Genomic DNA, 20,231 nt, shown 5'->3' with positions numbered 1-20,231 from the left:
ACAGAAAATCTTGTCTGAGCTAAGATACAGAAGTACGTAAAAGGAGATCACACACACCATTCTCAGCCCGTGCTAAAGTGGCGGGGCTGTTTTTACTGGCACAGTTGCACTAGCAGAGCAGACACAAGCTTGCACTGCACAGTGGACATGGTGTTACTTGTTACGTTCACAGAAATCGAGTGCACTTTGGAGCAGTTTCAGTGGATTTAATGGAATACCTCTGGTCTTTGACTGGCACACTGGAGTCTATGGCATTGCTGGCTGGCTCCTTTTTCTCAAAATCCTTTAACACATTAAAAAAGATATCTCAAATACAAATATCTGCAATTCTTTCAATATTGTTTATTTTATTACAATAATAGTTCAGGACAGAACAAAAAAACCATGGCAAAATGAAATTTTGAATTATTAAGAGACTTTAAAGCCTCAAATCTCAAGTCATCTTTTTGCTGGTTATAGTGCAACACAGTAACGACATACCGATCTTTCACATCAACGTGTGGTGCTGCACTGTAACTCGGCACTCCTGCAGAGTATCACATTCAGCAGTAGTGCAGAGATTAAAAAGGAAATACGCTTCCTTCCATTGTTTTACTGCTACCTCCTCTCACTGATAATGCAGCTTTTAGTCTACTCTAAGTTTGGCAGAGACAAAACCAGCCCCTCTTGCCCTCCCCAATTACTGTATATCCACATAGATTCTGTCGATTTCAGAAAGGAGAATTAAAGCGTCAATTAGGCTATTAAAAAAATAAATATTCTTATGCAGGAAATATACTCCCCCCTACAATTAATATATTAATAATCATTTACTTGTAACATTAATTGCATGACTCATAGTGCCTGAATTTATTTAAAAAAACCCCAAACATCCTGAACACAAAGGCCATGGGGCAGGGGTGTCTGAGGCCTTCAGACAGGCTGAGCTGGCTCTTACTTCAAAGGATGAATCATCAGAATCTGACTGGTATCAGTAGAATTGGCCTGCACAATAAACGTGGCGAGTTAGCCTTTCCCTGGAGGTGTTTCTGTCTCTTGGCTACAGAAAAATAACGCAGCTCGGCTGTGAGCAAGCTTTCTACATTATACAAACCAAGCAAAACGTATTTATATAGCAAAGGTTTTCTGAAATAACCTCTGGAAGTTCTCACGACACAGCAAGCACTCTTTCTAGAGTTTCAGTATATATTTCAGTAAGAATAGTCACACTTGCAGTATTTTCTTTTTACTCTATCGTTCCAGTGTTGATGCAGAAGACAACATCTGCAAGCCTCACCCCTATACACCTATTATTCTGGGCTGTGTATGTCACTGACACAAAGTTATACAGCTCCATAAGTGCAGAGCGAGCCTGGAAAATTCCAAATGCAAATCAAAACCAAATATATTTGATACAGACATCAGAATCGGGAAACAGTAAGAAGTTTGGGTATAGTCACATGAGACTGACTGCCAATATAAAGTAACCGTGTATAAACTACTGTTATTCCTGGGGTACAGGTGCATCAGAGTGTAGCCCCAAGTTCCTGGCTAGCCTCTGTTGTACAAACAACTGTCCTATTTTATACCAGCTCTAACAGAACCAAAAGCAAAACTTTTGATCAAATTTTGCAGCTGATCCTTAAGAAAAGCATCCTATCTTCAAGCACCGTGAATGGACTAGAGGGGTTCTTGTTTAATTATGTGTCTTATTCATTAAAAGGTTAAACTCCTGTTGTATTTTTCTCACGCCACAATTTCATGCCACAGTTGGAGCAACAGCTCGGCTGTCAGGCTGGAGGTTGATCAGGGAATTGCTTGCTTGGGCCAGCTCTGCGATGGAGACTCGTCCTCTCTGTTTGATATACTGAGCCACGGCAGCCATCTCCTCTGGAGTGATGTAGATGAACTTTCCTCTGTCATCAATCACACCTACAGAGGGAAAGAAAGGACCTTGAAGTCAGCTCTTTGGCTTCTCTCACTTCCCGACAGACATCAGTCACTTCTTTTGGAAGGGATGTTCAAACTGCTGAGGCTGCATTTCATATCTAGGGCAGGCAGAACAACGTGCTAGCGGTCAGGCTTTTATCTCCTCTCTACTGTTGAGTCTTTGAGCAGGGCTATGACAATACCCGAGTGCCTTGGTAAGACTAATTTTGTTGAGCAAAGCAACACATTCTTTTCATCGTACACAGTTAGCTGGGAGTACCACAGCAGCTACTTCAGGTATATAGTTTCAGTGTTGATGTTCAGGGCTCAGGCAGCTGGCGGAGAACAGCAGAGCAGCAGAAGGGCACAGGAGGTGATTCAGAGACTCTGTGGGGCCCAGCTCAGCCAATCCCAACTTACCCTCTAAAAGGGTAAGCTAAGAGGGAATCCCAACTTACCTTCTAAAAGGGAAGCTCAATTTCCATATTCAATTGCTCCATCAAGAGCAAGAAGAGACCTCTCCTGTTCTTAATGCATTAAATGCATTACAGGACCAAATGCAAAGCAGAGATCCTCACTGGCATGCCTTTTAGGCCACAGTCACGGCTAGGACAGTACATATCCTTAGGCTTTGATTCAGACCACTTTTAGGTCACTCGAATGGGTATCCACACATACCCACCGAGACAGTTGTTTCCCAGCCATGACCACAATATCAGGTCAATAAATGTTTGCATTGGCACCTTTCCCTTCCTCATCCTCGGAAAGAAAAAGACTGCCCAGAAATAAAACAGACTTGTTCAGACAGGGAGCTACCCACATACTCAGTCTCTGCTTACAATCCAACTTTGATTGCGTGGGTACGTGGCTAGGAATAAGCACTTCACTTACTACACATCCTGAAGTGCTCTGGGACATTTGCTTCTCCCACAGCGTGCTGTACCATGGTACTGGCTTTAGCCACAGCACCTTTAAAACAGGCTTGCAAACTATCTGAAAACATAGGGCTACAAAGAGGGTTAGGGGACTGGATCATCTTTCTTATGATGAAAGGCTGAGGGACTGGGGTCTTTTTAGTCTGGAGAAGAGAAGACTGAGGGGAATCTTATCAATGCTTGTAAATACTTCAGGGGTGGGTGCCAGGAGGATGGGGCCAGTCTTTTTTCAGTGGTGCCCAGTGACAGGACGAGAGGTAACGGGCACAAACTTGGTCATAGGAAGTTCCATCTAAACATGAGGAGGAACTTCTTTACTCTGAGGATGGCAGAGCACTGGAACAGGCTGCCCAGAGAGGCTGTGGAGTCTCCTTCTCTGGAGATACTCAAAACCCGCCTGGATGTATTCCTCTGCAACCTGCTCTGGGTGACCCTGCTCTGGCAGGGGGCTGGACTAGATGATCTCCAGAGGTCTCTTCCAACCCCTGTCGTTCTGCAATTCTGTGATTCTTTCAAATTCCGATTTCAGAAGACATCATTTGCAGCTGGCTGCTCAGCAACCCCTAAAGGCCTTCAGCAGGGGTCAATCAACATGCAGAACCTCGTGCTGGTTCCTGAACTGTTGGGGACACTCATCCCCACCTCTGTATAATCACAGAATCACAGAATCACTAAGGTTGGAAAATACCTGTAAGATCATCAAGTCCAACCTAAATAATGCATCATGGGAGCAATCACATCCAGTAGTGCTTTAAATAGTAGTTTCATGGCAGCTGAAGCAGGGATAATAAAAATATCTATTTACCATGTCCTACTAGGATCTTCTACAGTTTAAAACAGAAATTACAGTGGAAGTCTCTCTACCACAGTGAAGGCATTTTCTGCACCACCTATTCACTAAAATAAAGTCCCCTTTGTGTTTTGGCTGTCACCTGTTAGAGTGCCATCTGCCATCAGGTCCTGGATTCTGTTAATTGCATCCTGTTCAGAAGGGAAAAAGAAATAACAAACTGATCAAGAGAAAGGCAAAAAACGTTTCACATATTCAGATAAACTACAGATGGAGGCTTACATTTAATTCCTCAGCATTAAAGACTTCAGTGAAGGACATACATCAGTATTTCCACACAGACAGATGCAGTAAGCCCTTTGGTCTTAGAAGGGTGAAGTGAGCTTCTGCATTTTGGGGTGTTCAAATAACTTCCTTATCCCCAAAAGAGACTTTAATTGCTCAGTTAGCCATCAGTTTTATGGAAGGTGGGTGGTTATACACATCGTCCCAGGGAAAGGCTGTATAGTGTCAATGCAACACGCCAAGTTCCATGAAGTACACCGAGATACTTCTCCAAGAACCTGGCTACACTCAGTACATTCCAGAGCTTGTTATATTTTTTTTTCCTGCTCCATTTAAAAGGAAACCTCTTTTACCAATCCAAAGAGCAACTTGCTGAATTTAGTGCTGGGTTAACTCTATAGGTACTCCAAGCATGCAATTCCACTACACCTCAAGCTAGTATCTAAGCCTTGGTTTCCACAGTTCTGCCTCTCTCCCTCTTTTATTTATGTGACTGCAGAAGCAAATTATAGTTTAGATTTTGACCAGATAAATTCCCTTAACTGACTCACTGCATGCTTAAATGAAGTTCTAGTTTAAAAGAGAGGCAGGGGCACAGCAGCCTGGACTTACAGCAGTGTAAGCTGCTGTGAAGGGGCACCCCAGGATCAGATGAGGTACAGAACAGAAAACATTGGTCACTTAGAAATATGTCAAATGTGCTCAACTGAAAATAAACCAAGCCATGACTATTCTTCAGAGTCAAAACGTAAAATGTTTAGAGAACAGAAGGAGGACAGAGGGGAAAAAAAAATATAAAGTACAGATCTCACACCATGAGCTCACTTTGACAGGCTTATATGGTGCTGAGGGGGACAATTTTCTTAAGTGATGCACCAGAAGATACAAATTCTTTAATGTTCCACGAATACACAAGCAATTGGAGCAAAACACCTCATCTATTGATTGTCTGCAAACATAACAACATTGTCCAATTACGCAGGCAGTGTCTGAATTTGCTTCTAGCTCTGCTTTTGATTCCCAAGTACCCCGAGCTGCTCTATTACTAGATTTGCAAACACTATAGGATCCATTAGCTGACAGGCAGCTCTGCAAGAAGCAGACTGAGCACTTTTCACTGAAACCATCTTGTAAGCCAACAATCCTTCACTGGCTGGCTGAATGGCCACATTTTTAGGGCTGACTTTGCTGATCTTCACCAAAATCCAAGCATTTTCAGTAATGCCGAGACACTTGCATAGATGTTACCCTTATTTACTCACTTTCTCTCCTGTCATTGTAAACTCATTTCTTGTACTTGCACCCCAAAAGTTAGTACTTACCTGTGTTCTTAAACCCAAATGTGAAGCCAAGTCCTCCAGCTGGATTACCTTTGTTTTCTATGGAAACAAACAAGAGTTACATGCAGTTGATGAGTTAGACTATTAGCCTATTTCTTTATCTTTCAAGTAAAAAATGCATTTAATAGACAAAGTAGAACCTGCCATTCTACCTAACTTTTCCTAGTAAGCATTTTTCTCTGATGAAAAACTCTAACTTACTTACACCAGTCTGCTTTGCCGAAAGACTGGATGCTCTGACCCACTTAAGTGAAGACTCAAATATATTTGCCAGCGTTCATCCTGAACCTTTCCTTACGTTAGGAGGACAGGATGAGCACAAGCACAATAAACAACTACGTCTATCTTCTCCCTGCCCCCTGAGTTTCTCAACTGCTACCTCTAATTTCCAGTATGCTTTAGCAAGACCCCTTTTTTGTTTGAGACATGTTTCAAAGTACCTTTCAAAATGATCACTGGTATATATCAGTGCATACATAAAAATCCAGACAAGACTGGCAGCATTAAGTCCTTTAGTCTGTTTTACTGATGTCATGTGTATTAATGCCATAATAATCTTCCTAAGCAAGTGAACACCTTATTAAAATTGTCAGTGCTGGAAGCGTACTGCTAGCACACTCCTGCACAGGCAGCACAATGATCTCTGAGAACAAAGGCAGAAGCGGGAACTGCAAATTTTCATTTTGCTTCTGAAAGAGATTCTTACTGCAGCCTTTCTCAGTCAGGACGCAGTCACCACTGCTCACATCTGGTTTTATGCTTCTCTGTAGCTCCAGAGAATTACAGAGAAAACACCTGGTGCACTCATCTGGAGCTACTTGGTTCCTGTTTTCTTATCTGCAAAAGTTTTAGAAACTCATCTGTTTAGACACAGTAAAAGAATGCACTGTTTATAAGGAATTTGGAAAGTATAAAACTTTTGAAAACTGTTCAGTTAACATTCTGGACTACGTTCCTGAGAGCCATATATGTACGGCCACAAGAGCTACATCTACATTATCAGATGCAGTACTTCAAACAATAAATGCATTTGTTTCTGATCTTGAGAGTACACTGGAAGGACACTGAAGAAATAAAGAGAGGCTGAAAGAGATGAATCTTTTTCATTAATAAAATCAGACAAAAAAGCCACACACAGACTGCGTAGTTGTGAAGTTCAATGCAGCCAAGCTAGAGAACTGAACACCATGGACTGAACGCATGGAACTGGAACCAGTCCATGGAATTCAGTTCTCAGAGCTGGGAACTGCCAAGATTCGTCACATCTTCTTTTAAAAGGATGGGGGGTGCAAAGCCACATAAACAAGAAAAACAGGATTTAAACCTTCACTTAAAGATATTCACCCTCAATGACCAAGTTTACTGGAAGCCTTCCAAGATAGATCCTGCTGTGAATAAGAGCCCAGAGGGTGGGGTGGAATTAGGATGCACTCCCCACACACACTCCGAAATGTAACAACTTTGTGAGGTCCCAAGCCAACAAAACACTTCACCACATGCTTCACATTTAAGAGACAGGCTTAACTTTCATAAAGCAATATACGCATCTACACTTTGCTGAATTCATTTAACTTTAGGTATGATTCTGCTGCTGTCCTCAGCAAAGGATGAAACAGAGTAAGAGCTCCCAGGATTAAGTTGAGTAGGGTTTTTTCCTTGTCTTGTAAGCGTCATTTTTCTTAAAGAAAAATCAGGAATAGGTAAAGCCTCCGAGTCCTTCGCTATCCCTTTCAAATGTAGTGAAAACAGAGTTCGCTGTTTCAGTTCACTGGCTGTATTGCAGAGGCATTCAATGATATACTGTCAAGCCAGGTGAAAGCAGCTGGATGGACAAAGCGCAGGTTCGTATTTCCCTGGGCTGAGAGAGCTAGTGCTCTTTAACCTCTGCCCGCTTCATTATTAATTTTTTTTTAAGTGCTCAGAGAGCCCACAGAGCTGGTTTGTAAGGTGTGTTGGGCAGCTACAGCCCTGCTGAGTAAAACCATAAGGCTCCCATTAAGAATTGGTTATTCTGCTTCTCTGAGAGCAGAGCAGTCAAGTCTGTAACTTGAGGACTGGCCACTGTAAGAAATAAACACACAGGATGGCGACTGCAGCAGAGATAATGCCACAACGTGAGGTGTGAGGTGGTGACATTCCAGCAGTCAGATTGAGGTTGAGGGGCTGCTATGAAAGCCTCAAAAGGCAGGGAGATGCTCAGCTTTCAGAAAAGGGGGGGGGGGGCGTCGATCCTTTTGGTGCCTTTGAGAAAAAAATCCCATTTAAAACAATCCCACGAGGCACAGCTGGAGAAAAGAGGCTGCATTTTATTTCCAACACCCTTAGGAATGAAGCATGGGGTGAGCTACCTTCAACCAGTTATACCAGTAAAATAAGTTATTCAACAGAAGAGCTAAATTAAAATTTTTAAAAATGCCAGTTGCTCTTTTACTTTATAAGTTTTTCAGACAGCTACTAGCAGCTTAGCACTGCTTCTTGATATAAGTCAACAGTTTCTGTGAATAGAACAGAAGATGAGGGCTATATATAATCTATATATTAAGTATACTTTCAAGATTAAAAAAAAAAAATACTAAAACTTGTAAAAGAAGGCAATGCCCCAGTTCTGCAACTCATCTCTACATAGGAAATCAGGTGTCGAAGCACTGCTGAATTAGGTTTTCACCCCGTGCTTAATTTCTCTGACGTCAAGTAGAAGTGACTAATATAAAACTATACATATGTGCTTAAACACTGAACTGAGAGTTTGTGACTAATCTGTTCCATCCACCACAACCACCAGGGCAACGTGCAGAATCGGACCCTACTGCTTTATCCCTTGGAAACCCTCCCAATTTTAGTGGAAGATCCCAAGGGACATTGAAATATCCTATTGTTCTACCTACTGGTATCCTAGGGCAGCTTGTTTATCAATAAAGAACAGCATGTTTTCCTAATCTACAGTTTGGCAGTACCTTGAAAGCCTTAGATGGGAACAGGTGAACTGGGATCACACTGTACCATGTAGTTCACTTCCACAGTTAGTCGTTGAAACAGAGGGTGGTCTTAACAGACATAGCCATTTCAAAGTTTCCCTCCCTTCAAAGAAATCTCTCTGGCTTCTGTGGAAAACACAATATTGAAACCGCTGAATGGCTCCAAAACGAAATGTGCCATCTGATGGTTCATCGTCATGCCATGGTTTTACTTAGGCTCTTTAAACATGTCACCCATAGCTTTTCCAATCTCTTCTCAGCTGTCTCATCTGCTTTTGGCAGTGCTTCTGAACAGAGTTGCCTGGCTTATGCTGGGGACTTGGTGTGTGAACAGGAGCTATTTTCATTTGGGCTGCAGCAATGAAAAAATGTCCTAAGTCTGAGTGCTACTAGCTTACACATCTCCAAGTTACGCCCAGAGATCACGTTGATCAGAAAGCACTTGACAGATGTAAACCTAGCAGCCTCTCTCACTGTGGCCTGATGGCAATGGGATACGCCACCACAAGTCCCAGTGACACAGGAGGCAGAGAGCAGCACAGCAAAAGATACTTACTCCGCAGCTTTGCAGTGACTCTAGAACGATCGAGCCATTGTTCAGACTTGCATGGCAATCACTCAAATTGCCTCCTTACAGAGAGCTACCCATGAGACAAACCTGTGTTTAAGTCCACGTTTTTGCTGGGATAATGGACATGCAAAACTGGCCCAGCGTCCAGAGATTGCAAATTAACAAAATGATTACGATGCCACTAAGTATACAAGTGATTCGCTTACTAACAAAGCCTTTCACATACATGCCATACATTGTCAGATAAAAGTCCAGTTTCCAGTAAAGGAAGAAAGGGATTAATTAGGACAAAAGATTTGTGTAACATTGTAAGAGTAAGAGTGGAAAAATGCATTTGACCTTTGATATTCCAATAGTGGAGAAAGAAGCATTTGTCCTTACAGATCGAAAGTGGAAAACCTCATGAGCACACCACAGGTTTTAAATAACCAACCATACAATATGATGAAAGGGAGACTAACACACCCTGTTAAAAACAAGTGATCTCCTTAAATATCCCTTCCAAACATCAAGACAACATTGCAACTTGCACGGATAAAAAAGGGAAAAGAAATCGCATGAAAAGTTGGATTGACCTTTACAATGCCAGTGTTTCAGACACAAACACATCCTGCACGGCAGGCCACATGCTGGTACAGCAATTCTCATTCATGCTGAGCCGAGATGTAGAGACTGTTTTCTAAATCTAAACGTTCACAAACAAAAAGCCTGAATGTCCCAAATCCCACAAACATTGCTGTCCATAAACTCCGAGGGTGATCCACCAGATGCAGACTTTATAACACTTAACCTTATGAAAGAGGGCAAGAGCTACAGTCCTGCCCCAAAAAGCCAAGACACAGCCATAATTAGAAACCATTTTAACAACGATGGACATGCTCATGCATGGTTAAGTAAATAATGCAGGCTTTATCTAAGGTACCATTTTTGTTACTTGTTGAATATTTAAGTAAATCAAAGAGGAAGTAAAGATTTCCCTTCCTTCTGCAACTCAGCCCTTTGACAAAGATATTTTACACAATCTATCAAGTATGGAAGGAAGAGAATGACCAATGGTAGCTTACCTTAACATATTCGAGAAATTCCATTAGAAAGCTGCGAGACTGGATAGAGCAAGGAAAACAATTGTTATTTTAAACTCATGAACATTAAATGCATCGCAAACCTGCTGAGTACAAATATTATAAAAGTGTTTAGCTTGCATACTTCCAAAGTTTTAAACATACACACTGAGGATTATTTTAAACTGGAAAAAAAATACAGATTTAATCTTAAGTAGGAATTTATGACAGGTATTTTCTAAGACAGAATATGGGTCAAGTACAATTTGCGTTTAAGTGTTTTCCGAAAGGTAATCTTTGAATCTTTTTTCTTCACATCATACATACCCTGAAATAAATCACATCTGGGTGAGTTTGTGCATTAAGTTACATATACATACTGAGGACATTTTGTACAAAGGTGATTCAGGAGACAGCTCATGCAGATGGTCAAGTATAGCACACAGCTGCGCAACACATGTGGAAGCTCAAGCCGTTTTCAAAGCTATGCACCTGAAATCCGGCATTTTAATATAAGTGGCTCAATTTTCAAAGGCAATGCAAACAATGTGCATTTAACAGGAGATCAAGTTACTCTGCGACCCTGGAAATCAATCAGCCTTAATTAATTGCTTAGCTCTGGACTCAGGACCTTAATTTTCAGCATGAGTTTCAGCACACTTGCCTCAAAAACACATGGCAGAGTCATCTATTGTAACAGGATACTAAAATGCTTCAGTACATTATCCACCACAAGGCAGAAGGTGACTTGCCCTTTCTGAAAGGCTGGTGTCTCCAAATAACTATGTACCTGTGATTGCTTCTGAAGATGACTTTCAAATCACCTACTATTAACATTCTATCTCCCCACTCCTACCAAAGATATCTTATGCTGAGATCCAGACATCATCAACTGCCTGCCAAGCTCTTTTGAGTGAGCATATAGAAAGATTGAGTGAACATACGAGTGAACATACAGAAGGATTAATTTCTCCTTGACAGGCAGCTGTAGCAACACAAACAATAAACACATTCTAGCTTTGAAGATTATCTAAAGCAGAACAATTTAATATTTAGGTAAAATCTGGTCTTCTAACAAGACAGGCATACATTTTTGAAAGAACTTTCAATAGAAAGTATGCATTTTGCTGTTTTCTGCACCTTAGGAAACTCCCCATCACCAGATACACCTTCTCTTGGGGCTAATCCCAGCATGATGGAGGATTTTATCTCAATGGGAAGGGGTCCACAGTGAGAACTTGTGACTAGTGTCAAGCAATACTGACTCACTACAAGCTCCTCAGCTCAAGCCACTCCCAGTCACGCTAAGGGCAAATCCATTAAATTCAACAGGGTCGCTTTAGTAAAGGAGCAAACACACACACGGCCCTGAAAAAAATACTTATCGTGAAATGCCTTGGACAGCTCAAATTTGGCAGCCAGAACCCAACAAGAGCAACTTCAGCATTTGATAGCAATTAAAATTAGTCTAACAGGTTTTCAGCAGACAGAATAAGAACACTGCCTCCCACAACAGTAGAACTTTTTCAAGTTTGCTGTGATATTATGTCAAGTGTTACATTTCAACCACCATCCCCAGCAGCACGTCTGCAGGCAGCCACAGGAAGAGCATGCTAGAATGTTACGCAGAGTTTGAAATACTGTCAAGCACAGCAATCAGCGTACAACCTACAAGCGCCTAGGCTGTGTCCGTGAATTCTCTTAACAGAAGCATTTTAAGACAAAAGGTTGGTTTTTCCTTTGATTTCACAGCAGCTCTGTTTGGTCTAGAAAATAAAACCAAAACCAAGCAATTCCTCCCAAGATATGTGGGCACTACCAAACTCTGTATTTAGCCTTGCTTTCACCTGGCCCACTGTATATGGGTAGAGCAAAGCTGACGACAGTAAAAGAGCATCTGACTTCCAGGGTGAGTTGTATTTCAGTCCTTACATTAAGCAAGGAGAGACCTAATTTCCAGCAATATGCATTTGCCTTAGTACTCTAAACTAACTTGTAGGAGTCTGGAATGAGGGACTGTAGCACTCCCCAGGAAATACTCCAGGTTAACATGTGCCATATACACAATTTAGCTTTTACAAGCAAAAACATTTGGCTGACACCTACTTTCAAGTTCATTTTACACAAGACAGAATGCAGCAAGGACAACCTGAGTCTAACAAAAGATAAAGGCAACTGCAGTAACAGCCTAACATACATACCTCTTCCTCCGTCATTGATTCTTCAACCCCTTCCTCTTCTACTACAAAACTCTCCTTCAGCTTCAGGTACTCTTCATACTCTCTCTTCTCCTCTTCTTCCTTTGCCTTCCTTTTTTCCTCTTCCTGAACAGAAAAGATGACAAGTGGTCAGTTTGCTCCTCCCCAAATCAGGTTTAGTTTTAAGCAAAGTAACATCATCTTTATCTGCAGTCTGGCTTTACTACGACAGACAGCAGATAAAAAGTTTCTCATATGAGTCGAACTTCTCCCTTGATGGCATCATTAATTTTAGAAGCCACCCTTAAGGTAGGGACCATCTCACATGGTAGTGTAAGCTTGCAGACAATACAGCTAGGCTGGTTCTTAACAGATCTGACACAGAGGAGAAAACCACTCTTATATAGCAACCTGCTTTCTTAATTTGCATGAATATGTTTCTTCTGCAGATCCCGTGACAGGAAGTCCCTGCCCCTAACTGTACTTTGATGCAACATCCACATTTTCAGTAACTGGCCCCAATTCTGCTCTGACATGCGCTAATGTACATTGGGAGTGATCACAAAGAATAGTAGAGTTACACTGGTGTCCACCTCTATATGTGAGAAGAAGCTGGCCTTTAAAACAGTTTCAAGTCAAATTTCTTTCTTATGACATACAAGCAAACTATGTCTACATGGAATGTAAAGAAAGTATTTTAGGCATAGGAGACAAGGTACGATTGTATTAAAAAAAGGGTTTTTTTACATGTTTCACTGTTAACCAAAACCTACAGGCTCTGCTTTTAGTTATTTGCAATAAAAATACTTTCAGTTACCTACCCTGAAAGAAATATTAAAGTCTTAAAAAAAAAAAATAAAATAAAGCCAACCCAGAAAACTCCAAGCCTGACATCAGTGAAATGGTGATGCATACTAGGTAATGTGGTACAGTCACACATTCACACAGCAAAACTGTGATTAAAAGATTTGGAATGTCATAGATTACTTAAAAAGTGTTTCAAATAAGAACAGGTTTTTACTGGGAGTATATAAATTTGCAGCTTCCCATTATTTTCTTTTAAAATTTGTTTTGCTTATCTCCAAAACACTTCACACATGTAACTTCACACAGAAGAAAAATGTTTCCTTACACAATGGTTTCTTCCACAGAGAAATTTATGTTTGTACAGCACCTGATACAATGAGATTCCAATTTGACTGGCCTCTGGTTGCTATCACATTGCAAAGGCTCGATTAAAACTTAGAAAGATGAGTTCTTCAAATTTCAGTGACAATCTCTGGGCATTCCTTTACTATTAGCACAGGAATTGATCTCTTAAAGAACAATTATATTGATCTGTAAATGCTTGCCTGCTACATCTTTGACACTAATAGGGTAATTGCTTCCTTAAATGGCTGGAAAGCAAACACTTGTTCCATTAAAACAGGAAGAGAGAAGAACAGGTAATTAAATATATTGAAAAATGTTCGTATTAAAAAAGATGCCACATAAGGCCAAAATCAGCAAGATACCAGAAATGGGGATGGGAGGGTGTATTTGGTCTGGTTTAATCAAACTCCCAGAAAGTCATGAGCAGGAATGCTACCAACATACAAGCATGATAAAAACAGGACTGAAAGGATCTTACTGTATGTGCAAAGTCAAAACCATTTTTTTTAACCGCTGTCTCTTGAAAAAACTACAGATCTGAGGAAGCTCTTGAGACAAAACAAGACCATTTTCTGGGTCATTCATCACTGTAATGATTATTAGCAAAAGCCCAACAGTAGATTTTTTCCTTATAAGTGCTACAGGTGCCAAGAACAACATAACCATATTTCATTTGGAAGTGACAGCAATTGCTCTTTTCTTGTAAGTGCATTAAATTTAATCTTGATCCTGGAAATACAAGAATAAGGTTCTTCCCCTGGTCTATTACAGAGGTTGTAATTCAACAGGATTTGAAATGAGAAAAAAATAATCACAAAACCTGCAAATTGCTTTGGCAAATTTCTAGATGGTTCTACAAAAACAATTAATCAGAAGACAGTGTCCCATTTATAACTGATAGCAACAATAACTAAAAAATATTTTCCTGTTTCTGAAAAGTCTAACAACAAATGAACAAGACTCATTCCTGTCTTCCTTACCTACCTGAAGAACAGTACCTTCAATTTTATTAAAGCATACCGGCACGTTAATATCAGTACTTCCATTTCCAACATATGCAGAAAAGCACCTCTGCTGTGAGAGTGGCAAAGCACTCAGCTGCCAGTCCCTCTTCTGCAGTCTCCCTAAAGGCCAACATGAGTTTGTTTTCCAGATCCTAAATTTTGATGCTACGATCAGCAGAGCATTTCCAGGTGGTCTGAGCCACTGCTTTGGTAGCTAAAGCACGTCAGCCCTCAAAGCCTCATGTCTCCTGGTGGTTGTAGCCTCCTCCATAATGCTAAGTATTTCCAGAAGTTTTTCATCATAACTAAAAATCCCAGCCACTTCCTGCACAGTCTCACATGCTTTGCCACTTAAATTCACCTGCGATTCAATCTGTAGAAAAAGGATTTAGTCAAACTGTAAACTGGTTCAAAGCCAAGAGGAGAGATGACTTTGCATAAACACCCTGGGAGAAGCAACCAGCAACAGTAATGGAAGCTGAGCAGAGGGAACCCTAGTGAAGTCAGGCTGTCTGTTAATGCTTATTCTCAGCTCTTTTTTTCACCATCACGCTAGCACTCTTCTTTCACATTGCCCAAGTCATGCAGCAGTTGCAGGTAGGTGCAGGGGCAAATTTAGGCAGGTTGCATTCCCACAAAAACCAGTCTGTCGGTATACTTAACCCACACATGGAAACACTCTCAGCACCCCAGGGTCTGCTAATGAAACAGAGCCCAGCACTTGCTTCATGCAAGTCATACAGGGGGCACTCAGGTCAAATATAAACTTAAAAAAACCCACATCTTTGTTAGTCAGGTTTCTTTGCCTCTCCCCATTCTGATCTCATTAACTGCTGCGGAGTTAAGTGGTAAAGCATGTGGCTCAGAGGAGAGATAATAGCTGGGCCACCTCCCTTCAACGATGGGTGGGGTGGTGGGGAAATCCCAGCATCATGGAAATTTGGTAACTGCAGATGCTCACCTTCAGCTGCTTGCCTTTTTTTTTTTTTTTTTGAAGTAGGTTCGCTTCTCTCCTCACCCACCCAAATGGTACCCAAACGAGGGGCTTGGTACATTGTAAAGAGTTCCTTTTGATCAATTTACTATACTGCATGTGAAGAACAAACTCTCCCACTCTGATCATGTCTTTATTGGAAAAAAAAATTAAAGAAATTAATCACTCAAACCTTTCTTTCTTCTCTCCTTGTTCTGACAAAAAGTCCACACATATCACTGCTGGATCAACTCTACCTCTGCATGCTCGCTATGAGTCTCGTGTGCTACCTTGCGTGGCAGAGACCCAAGAGCTTCCAGTGCAGTCTGTGGATCTCCAGCACTCTGGGAGACACTGTTTGACACCCTTACCCCTTCCTATACCAGATCTGGGCAGCACCTATTTCCCACTGCACCTAGTCCCAGTCCTTCCACTCCTCTCCAGGCTCCCTCCGTCCCACCTGCCCACTGAGGACCTGGATTTGCTGTGAGGTTCCTTTCAGATCATTACCTTCTGTTTGCCTCTTACCTTGATAGCAATGATTATTTCCATGACATCAAAAACATTAATTGTGCCAACTGCACAAGAGCAGTCTTTTACCAGGTGAAACCCATCGCGATGTGAGAACTCTAAGACTTGCAGCTAGAAGCAGACCTTGACTCTTGGGATCACAAATCCCTCTGGAGTCCTGGGGTGCTGCTTGAGTAACTGCATTGTTCTGGCTGGTTGACAGATTACAGCCTTCGAAGGTTTATCATGCATTACTATTTTTAGCTAAGGGTGAGGACCCTCACAGTACTGTCCAGCAAGAAGATACTGAACCACCGTTTCTAGCCTTCAATGCAGTAACCCATTTAAGGTGACACTGAGACTAAGCGATATTGGCTTATAGAGTAAGTAGCTTTTCTGAGACCTTTGCCTAAGCAGCTTTCCCCGAAACTGCCACTTGTGCACTGTGCCAACTCTCCTCCAAATCAGATAAAGGACCAACTTGCTGACAAACAAATCATTTATAGGCAGCTTATTCGACTGCTAAGTGGAAGGGATCTCATTGCTAGCGAGGAAGGTAGAGCAAACACTGGACTCTCTTCAACCACCACCTGCTACCAGTCGTTCCTGGCTTGCGGCTGTTTCCTTAACATGCAGAATGAGGAAAAGCATATGGTTCCTATGCCAAATGCTTTGAGGTTCACGGACCAAAGAAACCCTCATTGTGTAACATCCAGTTTTTGTGCTGTTAGTGCAAGTTCTGCAGGAAAAGAAAAGGGACTTTACAGTAAATAATTTGGCACAGAGCAGATGGATCTCTAGGATTACTCCCTCCCTCACTGTTTAGACACAAAATAAAAAAATACCTTTAGAAAGACAGAATAAGTGTTCTTACCAGTCCTCATCCCCTCAAAATCAGAGTAGAACGAGTTTTCTGCAAGCTTTTCAACTTGTACTTCCTTAGGAGAAATTAATTTTCAGGAAAGCGTACACACTTGAAAACTGATGCTTAAACTGAAACTACGTAGTAGTCTCCATCAGCCTCCAGAAATGCACTGTTATGGATGAGTAGTGGATATAAATGCCAAACAGATAACAAAAGGCACACAAATCTCAATGTTCTCATAAGGCTACACATAATAACTTAACAATCAACACTTTAAAACTTGGTGCCTATTCTTACATGATCAAATATCAAATCAAAGAGCAAAACTTCAGGGTCTTAGTTCTCAAAAGCTTCAACATGACCCTTGGGATCACTAGCCAATTCGCCATTTCTATAGCTCTGAAGATCCAGACCATTTATTTAGGCACTTAAATGCAAAACTGAAAGCTTAAATGAAATTGCCCTAGCTTGGAAACTTTGGGCACAGCTATGCTTGAGCAATACAGATCTCGTTTTAATGTAACAGTGAACAAACACCAGTCCGCACTCCTGCTGTGGCCTTTTATTTCACAACAGTTAAAAGCTTGCTTGCTGGAAGACTGGTAGTTTCTCTCCTGTATCAAGCTATGTTTCCAGAGCAGTCTACTCTGCAATGGATTTACAGGCAACACATCCTGTTCAATGCTGCATTTTAGCATAGAAGAGTGATAGCTGTGAGCACTGCATCTGCACAAGCAATTTCCTTAGCGTGGCAAAGCTAGGCTGAGGGAGCAAAATCTACAAAAATCCCTGTGCACGGGGGGGGGAAAAAAAAAAGCTTGTGCGAGCAATCTGCAAGGTTTTGTATGAAGACACTGTTTTGCAACATCAGAGGAAGTTCGCTCTCATTGATAAGGTGGCAGTTGGTAAACCATCTCACCACTAAAAAACTCCAAGAGTGAAAGGGAAATCCCCAGGGTAAAGCAGAGCTGAAGCAAATGCCAATTATAAAGGAGCTTCCTCACATGCAGAGCCAATCAGGTCATCAGAACACTGGAAAGGAAACTTGAATTTAAAAATATATTATCTGGTTTGCAACACTTGAGCCAAGGGGCAACCACATTTTATTTATATGTGCATACAAATATATTTAAATAGGACCAGGGGGTTATTTTTCTGAAGAATATGCAAGATTTGAGCCCCCATAACTCCCCTGAAGGCACAGTTCCCACTTGTAGTATAGCAGTGTGTAGAGCTGCCCAAAAATAATTGGAGACAGATACCAGTTTGCCTATAAAACAAAGTGGGTTTTCATCTGAATCAAGAATTCATTATTTCCACTAGACTCCTATCTTAAACTACTTGAGTGGGGGCTATGTGTGAAGGGGTTAACAGTCCCAGGGACTTTATCAAAGATCAGCACTGGGGAATTTCTAGATCTGCACGCTGCAACATGATTTTCTGTTCTCCTGAATCTATTTGGCTTCCCTCATCATCTGACAAACTTTCAGATGGTATTTAATGGCGCAGGAATCGCCCATTGCTGTTGACTAGGGTTTGACTGTTAGTTTAAGGTTGTAGCTGAAACACTGAAAGGAAACTCTCCTTTATGTAAAGCAATCTCAATGCTCACAGAAGTTTGCATCATTTTGGTAGCACTTATTGGGAGAGAGATTGAAAAAAAGGTACAACTGAAATTTAGCTAACAAAGCTGGATGCGCTTGTTTGGAGATTAACTGCTCATCACTTAAGCTCTCTTGTAAATACACTAATTAAATTTATTTGCAATTAAATGAAATAAAGCATAACCACCAAATTTATGAGTTCAAATCTTTGAATGTGCAGCAAGTGAAACAACAAACAATTCAGGCACTTATGTCACTACTTTTCCTGGAGGCAATAGCCTTCATCAGTGGTCTTAATACCTTTCCTGTACTACAGAAAAAAGAAATAAAAACTAAAGACTTGCCACTGTCACTATACCTGCAGAAACACTCTAATGTACTGGAAAAGGAAGCTATCTCACAACCACAACATTTCTCAGACAAACTTTAGTGATAAACTCTAAATTTCTTGTGCCATTTAGGATTATATAAACTACAGAAATGTCAGTAATCAAACTGCCTCCAAAAATCATAACCAGCTACCCTCTCGTTTTTATCTCACGACTATCAATCACTATTTGAGCTACCTTTCATAATTTTGCCTTTCCAGCTCCTAACTTATATGGGGGAATAGTATCATCACATGTGTAGTTCACAAGGGCTTACTCATGACAAAACGTTACTTGTGGAAATGAAGAATCCTTTCTCTAGAGGAACGTATAAATGACATTTTATTCTATGTATTCTCTAAAAAATGCAATAAATCCAATGATCCCTTTATCGTTTATAGGGGCCTAGAAGAGAGAGGCAGTACCTTTTACATCATACAATCAGTCTGTAACAAGATTTGAAAGACAAGAGGTTATGATCATAAAGACAGGCTACGCTTACATGCACAGTAATCAGGTATCTATTAATTCAATTTGTTTCCCCTCCTATCCCCTGGTCAAGACTAAAACACTGAAGTCTTGTGATTACCATGCTCCCTGTAATACTGCTTTCTTTGCTGACTGAAGCAGGAACTCGAGCTACACAGCATAAACATGTACAAATCTTGAATTGTTCTGTTTCCTGTTAAAGACTCAGATGAAGACAGAGACTTAACATTACTAGAAAACAGTTGACAATGGACATTAAATATTGTCAGACACATTTACTTTGATCCACACTCAAAAATGTTCAGCGGTTACTGGATTATCAACTTGTCTTAGACCCAAGCAAAAAACAAAATATTGAAACCACTTTCCCCTAAGTAGCAGAATAATGTTCATGATGTAGCATGGTGGGTTGGCTTGCTGCCCTGATAAAGGCTACTGGGAAAAACAAACAAACGAACCAAACAAAAAAAAAGGTTAAAATTACAAAATTTAAGTAGCCAAGGAAGGTTATTGCCTAAAGTGAATAGCCAGCTAGATTCAGGCATCTGAGCAATTTTCAAATTTCTAGTAAGTACTCCTTTGGATTGTTGAGCACAAAATTAAAAAAAAAAAATAAAAATCAAAGCCTTAGTTTACATTCCTCTTTTTCACTGAGCCTTGCAAAATGGAGGTGGAAGAGTTTTAATGCAATCTTTACTAGGAATACTGAAAATTAAAATAAAAACAAATAAGATTTTTCCTTATTCAACCAAAATAAATTACTTAGCCCTAAATTGAACAGAAGTAGATTAAAAAAAGTTAAATATGTTAATAAGCACTTTCTGTGTGAAAAGACCTCTGGTTAGAATTTCACCCTTATTTTCTGCTCAACTTTTCAACCATGCCTGACTGATCCTGATTAGCCAGCTGCACTGCTAAACCCCAGGGCAAACCCATAGGCAATCAACAGGATAACGTCTTTGTCCTGGGCTACAGCTTCTTTTGAGCAGGTTGGCCAAGCTCAACTGCAATTTGCTTAGCAAGTCACCTGCTGTGCTGGCTACCACACTGGAAGGAATTGAAATTCTGTTCATTACCCTCCTCTAAAGGAAGTGACATTTAAACAATGCTACCATCCAGCCAGTGTGCCCTCCTAATTCCCCCCAGAATATTGGAATCATTCTGTTCGTTTCAACAAGTCTTCAGGGCCTCAAGAATATTGAA

The 20,231-nt window shown here is 40.8% G+C and overlaps 1 protein-coding gene across 1 annotated transcript in view; it reads right to left on the bottom strand.

The window, feature by feature from the left end:
• Positions 1-328: 328 nt before the first annotated feature.
• DDRGK1 (DDRGK domain containing 1) overlaps positions 329-20,231 on the bottom strand; it is a 40,503-nt gene continuing 20,600 nt past the window's right edge. Inside the window, exons 5-9 of the mRNA XM_059817828.1 lie at positions 12,067-12,189; positions 9,869-9,907; positions 5,241-5,297; positions 3,776-3,824; positions 329-1,911 (exon numbers count right to left, since the gene is read on the bottom strand). Coding sequence (XP_059673811.1) covers positions 1,739-1,911; positions 3,776-3,824; positions 5,241-5,297; positions 9,869-9,907; positions 12,067-12,189 — 441 coding nt within the window. The 3' untranslated portion in view covers positions 329-1,738. The remainder of the gene's footprint in view (positions 1,912-3,775; positions 3,825-5,240; positions 5,298-9,868; positions 9,908-12,066; positions 12,190-20,231) is intronic.

Source organism: Gavia stellata, chromosome 5 (assembly GCF_030936135.1).
Source record: "Gavia stellata isolate bGavSte3 chromosome 5, bGavSte3.hap2, whole genome shotgun sequence".
In the NCBI taxonomy this organism is placed as follows: domain Eukaryota; kingdom Metazoa; phylum Chordata; class Aves; order Gaviiformes; family Gaviidae; genus Gavia; species Gavia stellata.
The sequence above is the reverse complement of the archived record's forward strand: the minus strand, read 5'-3'. Positions and strand labels throughout refer to the sequence as shown.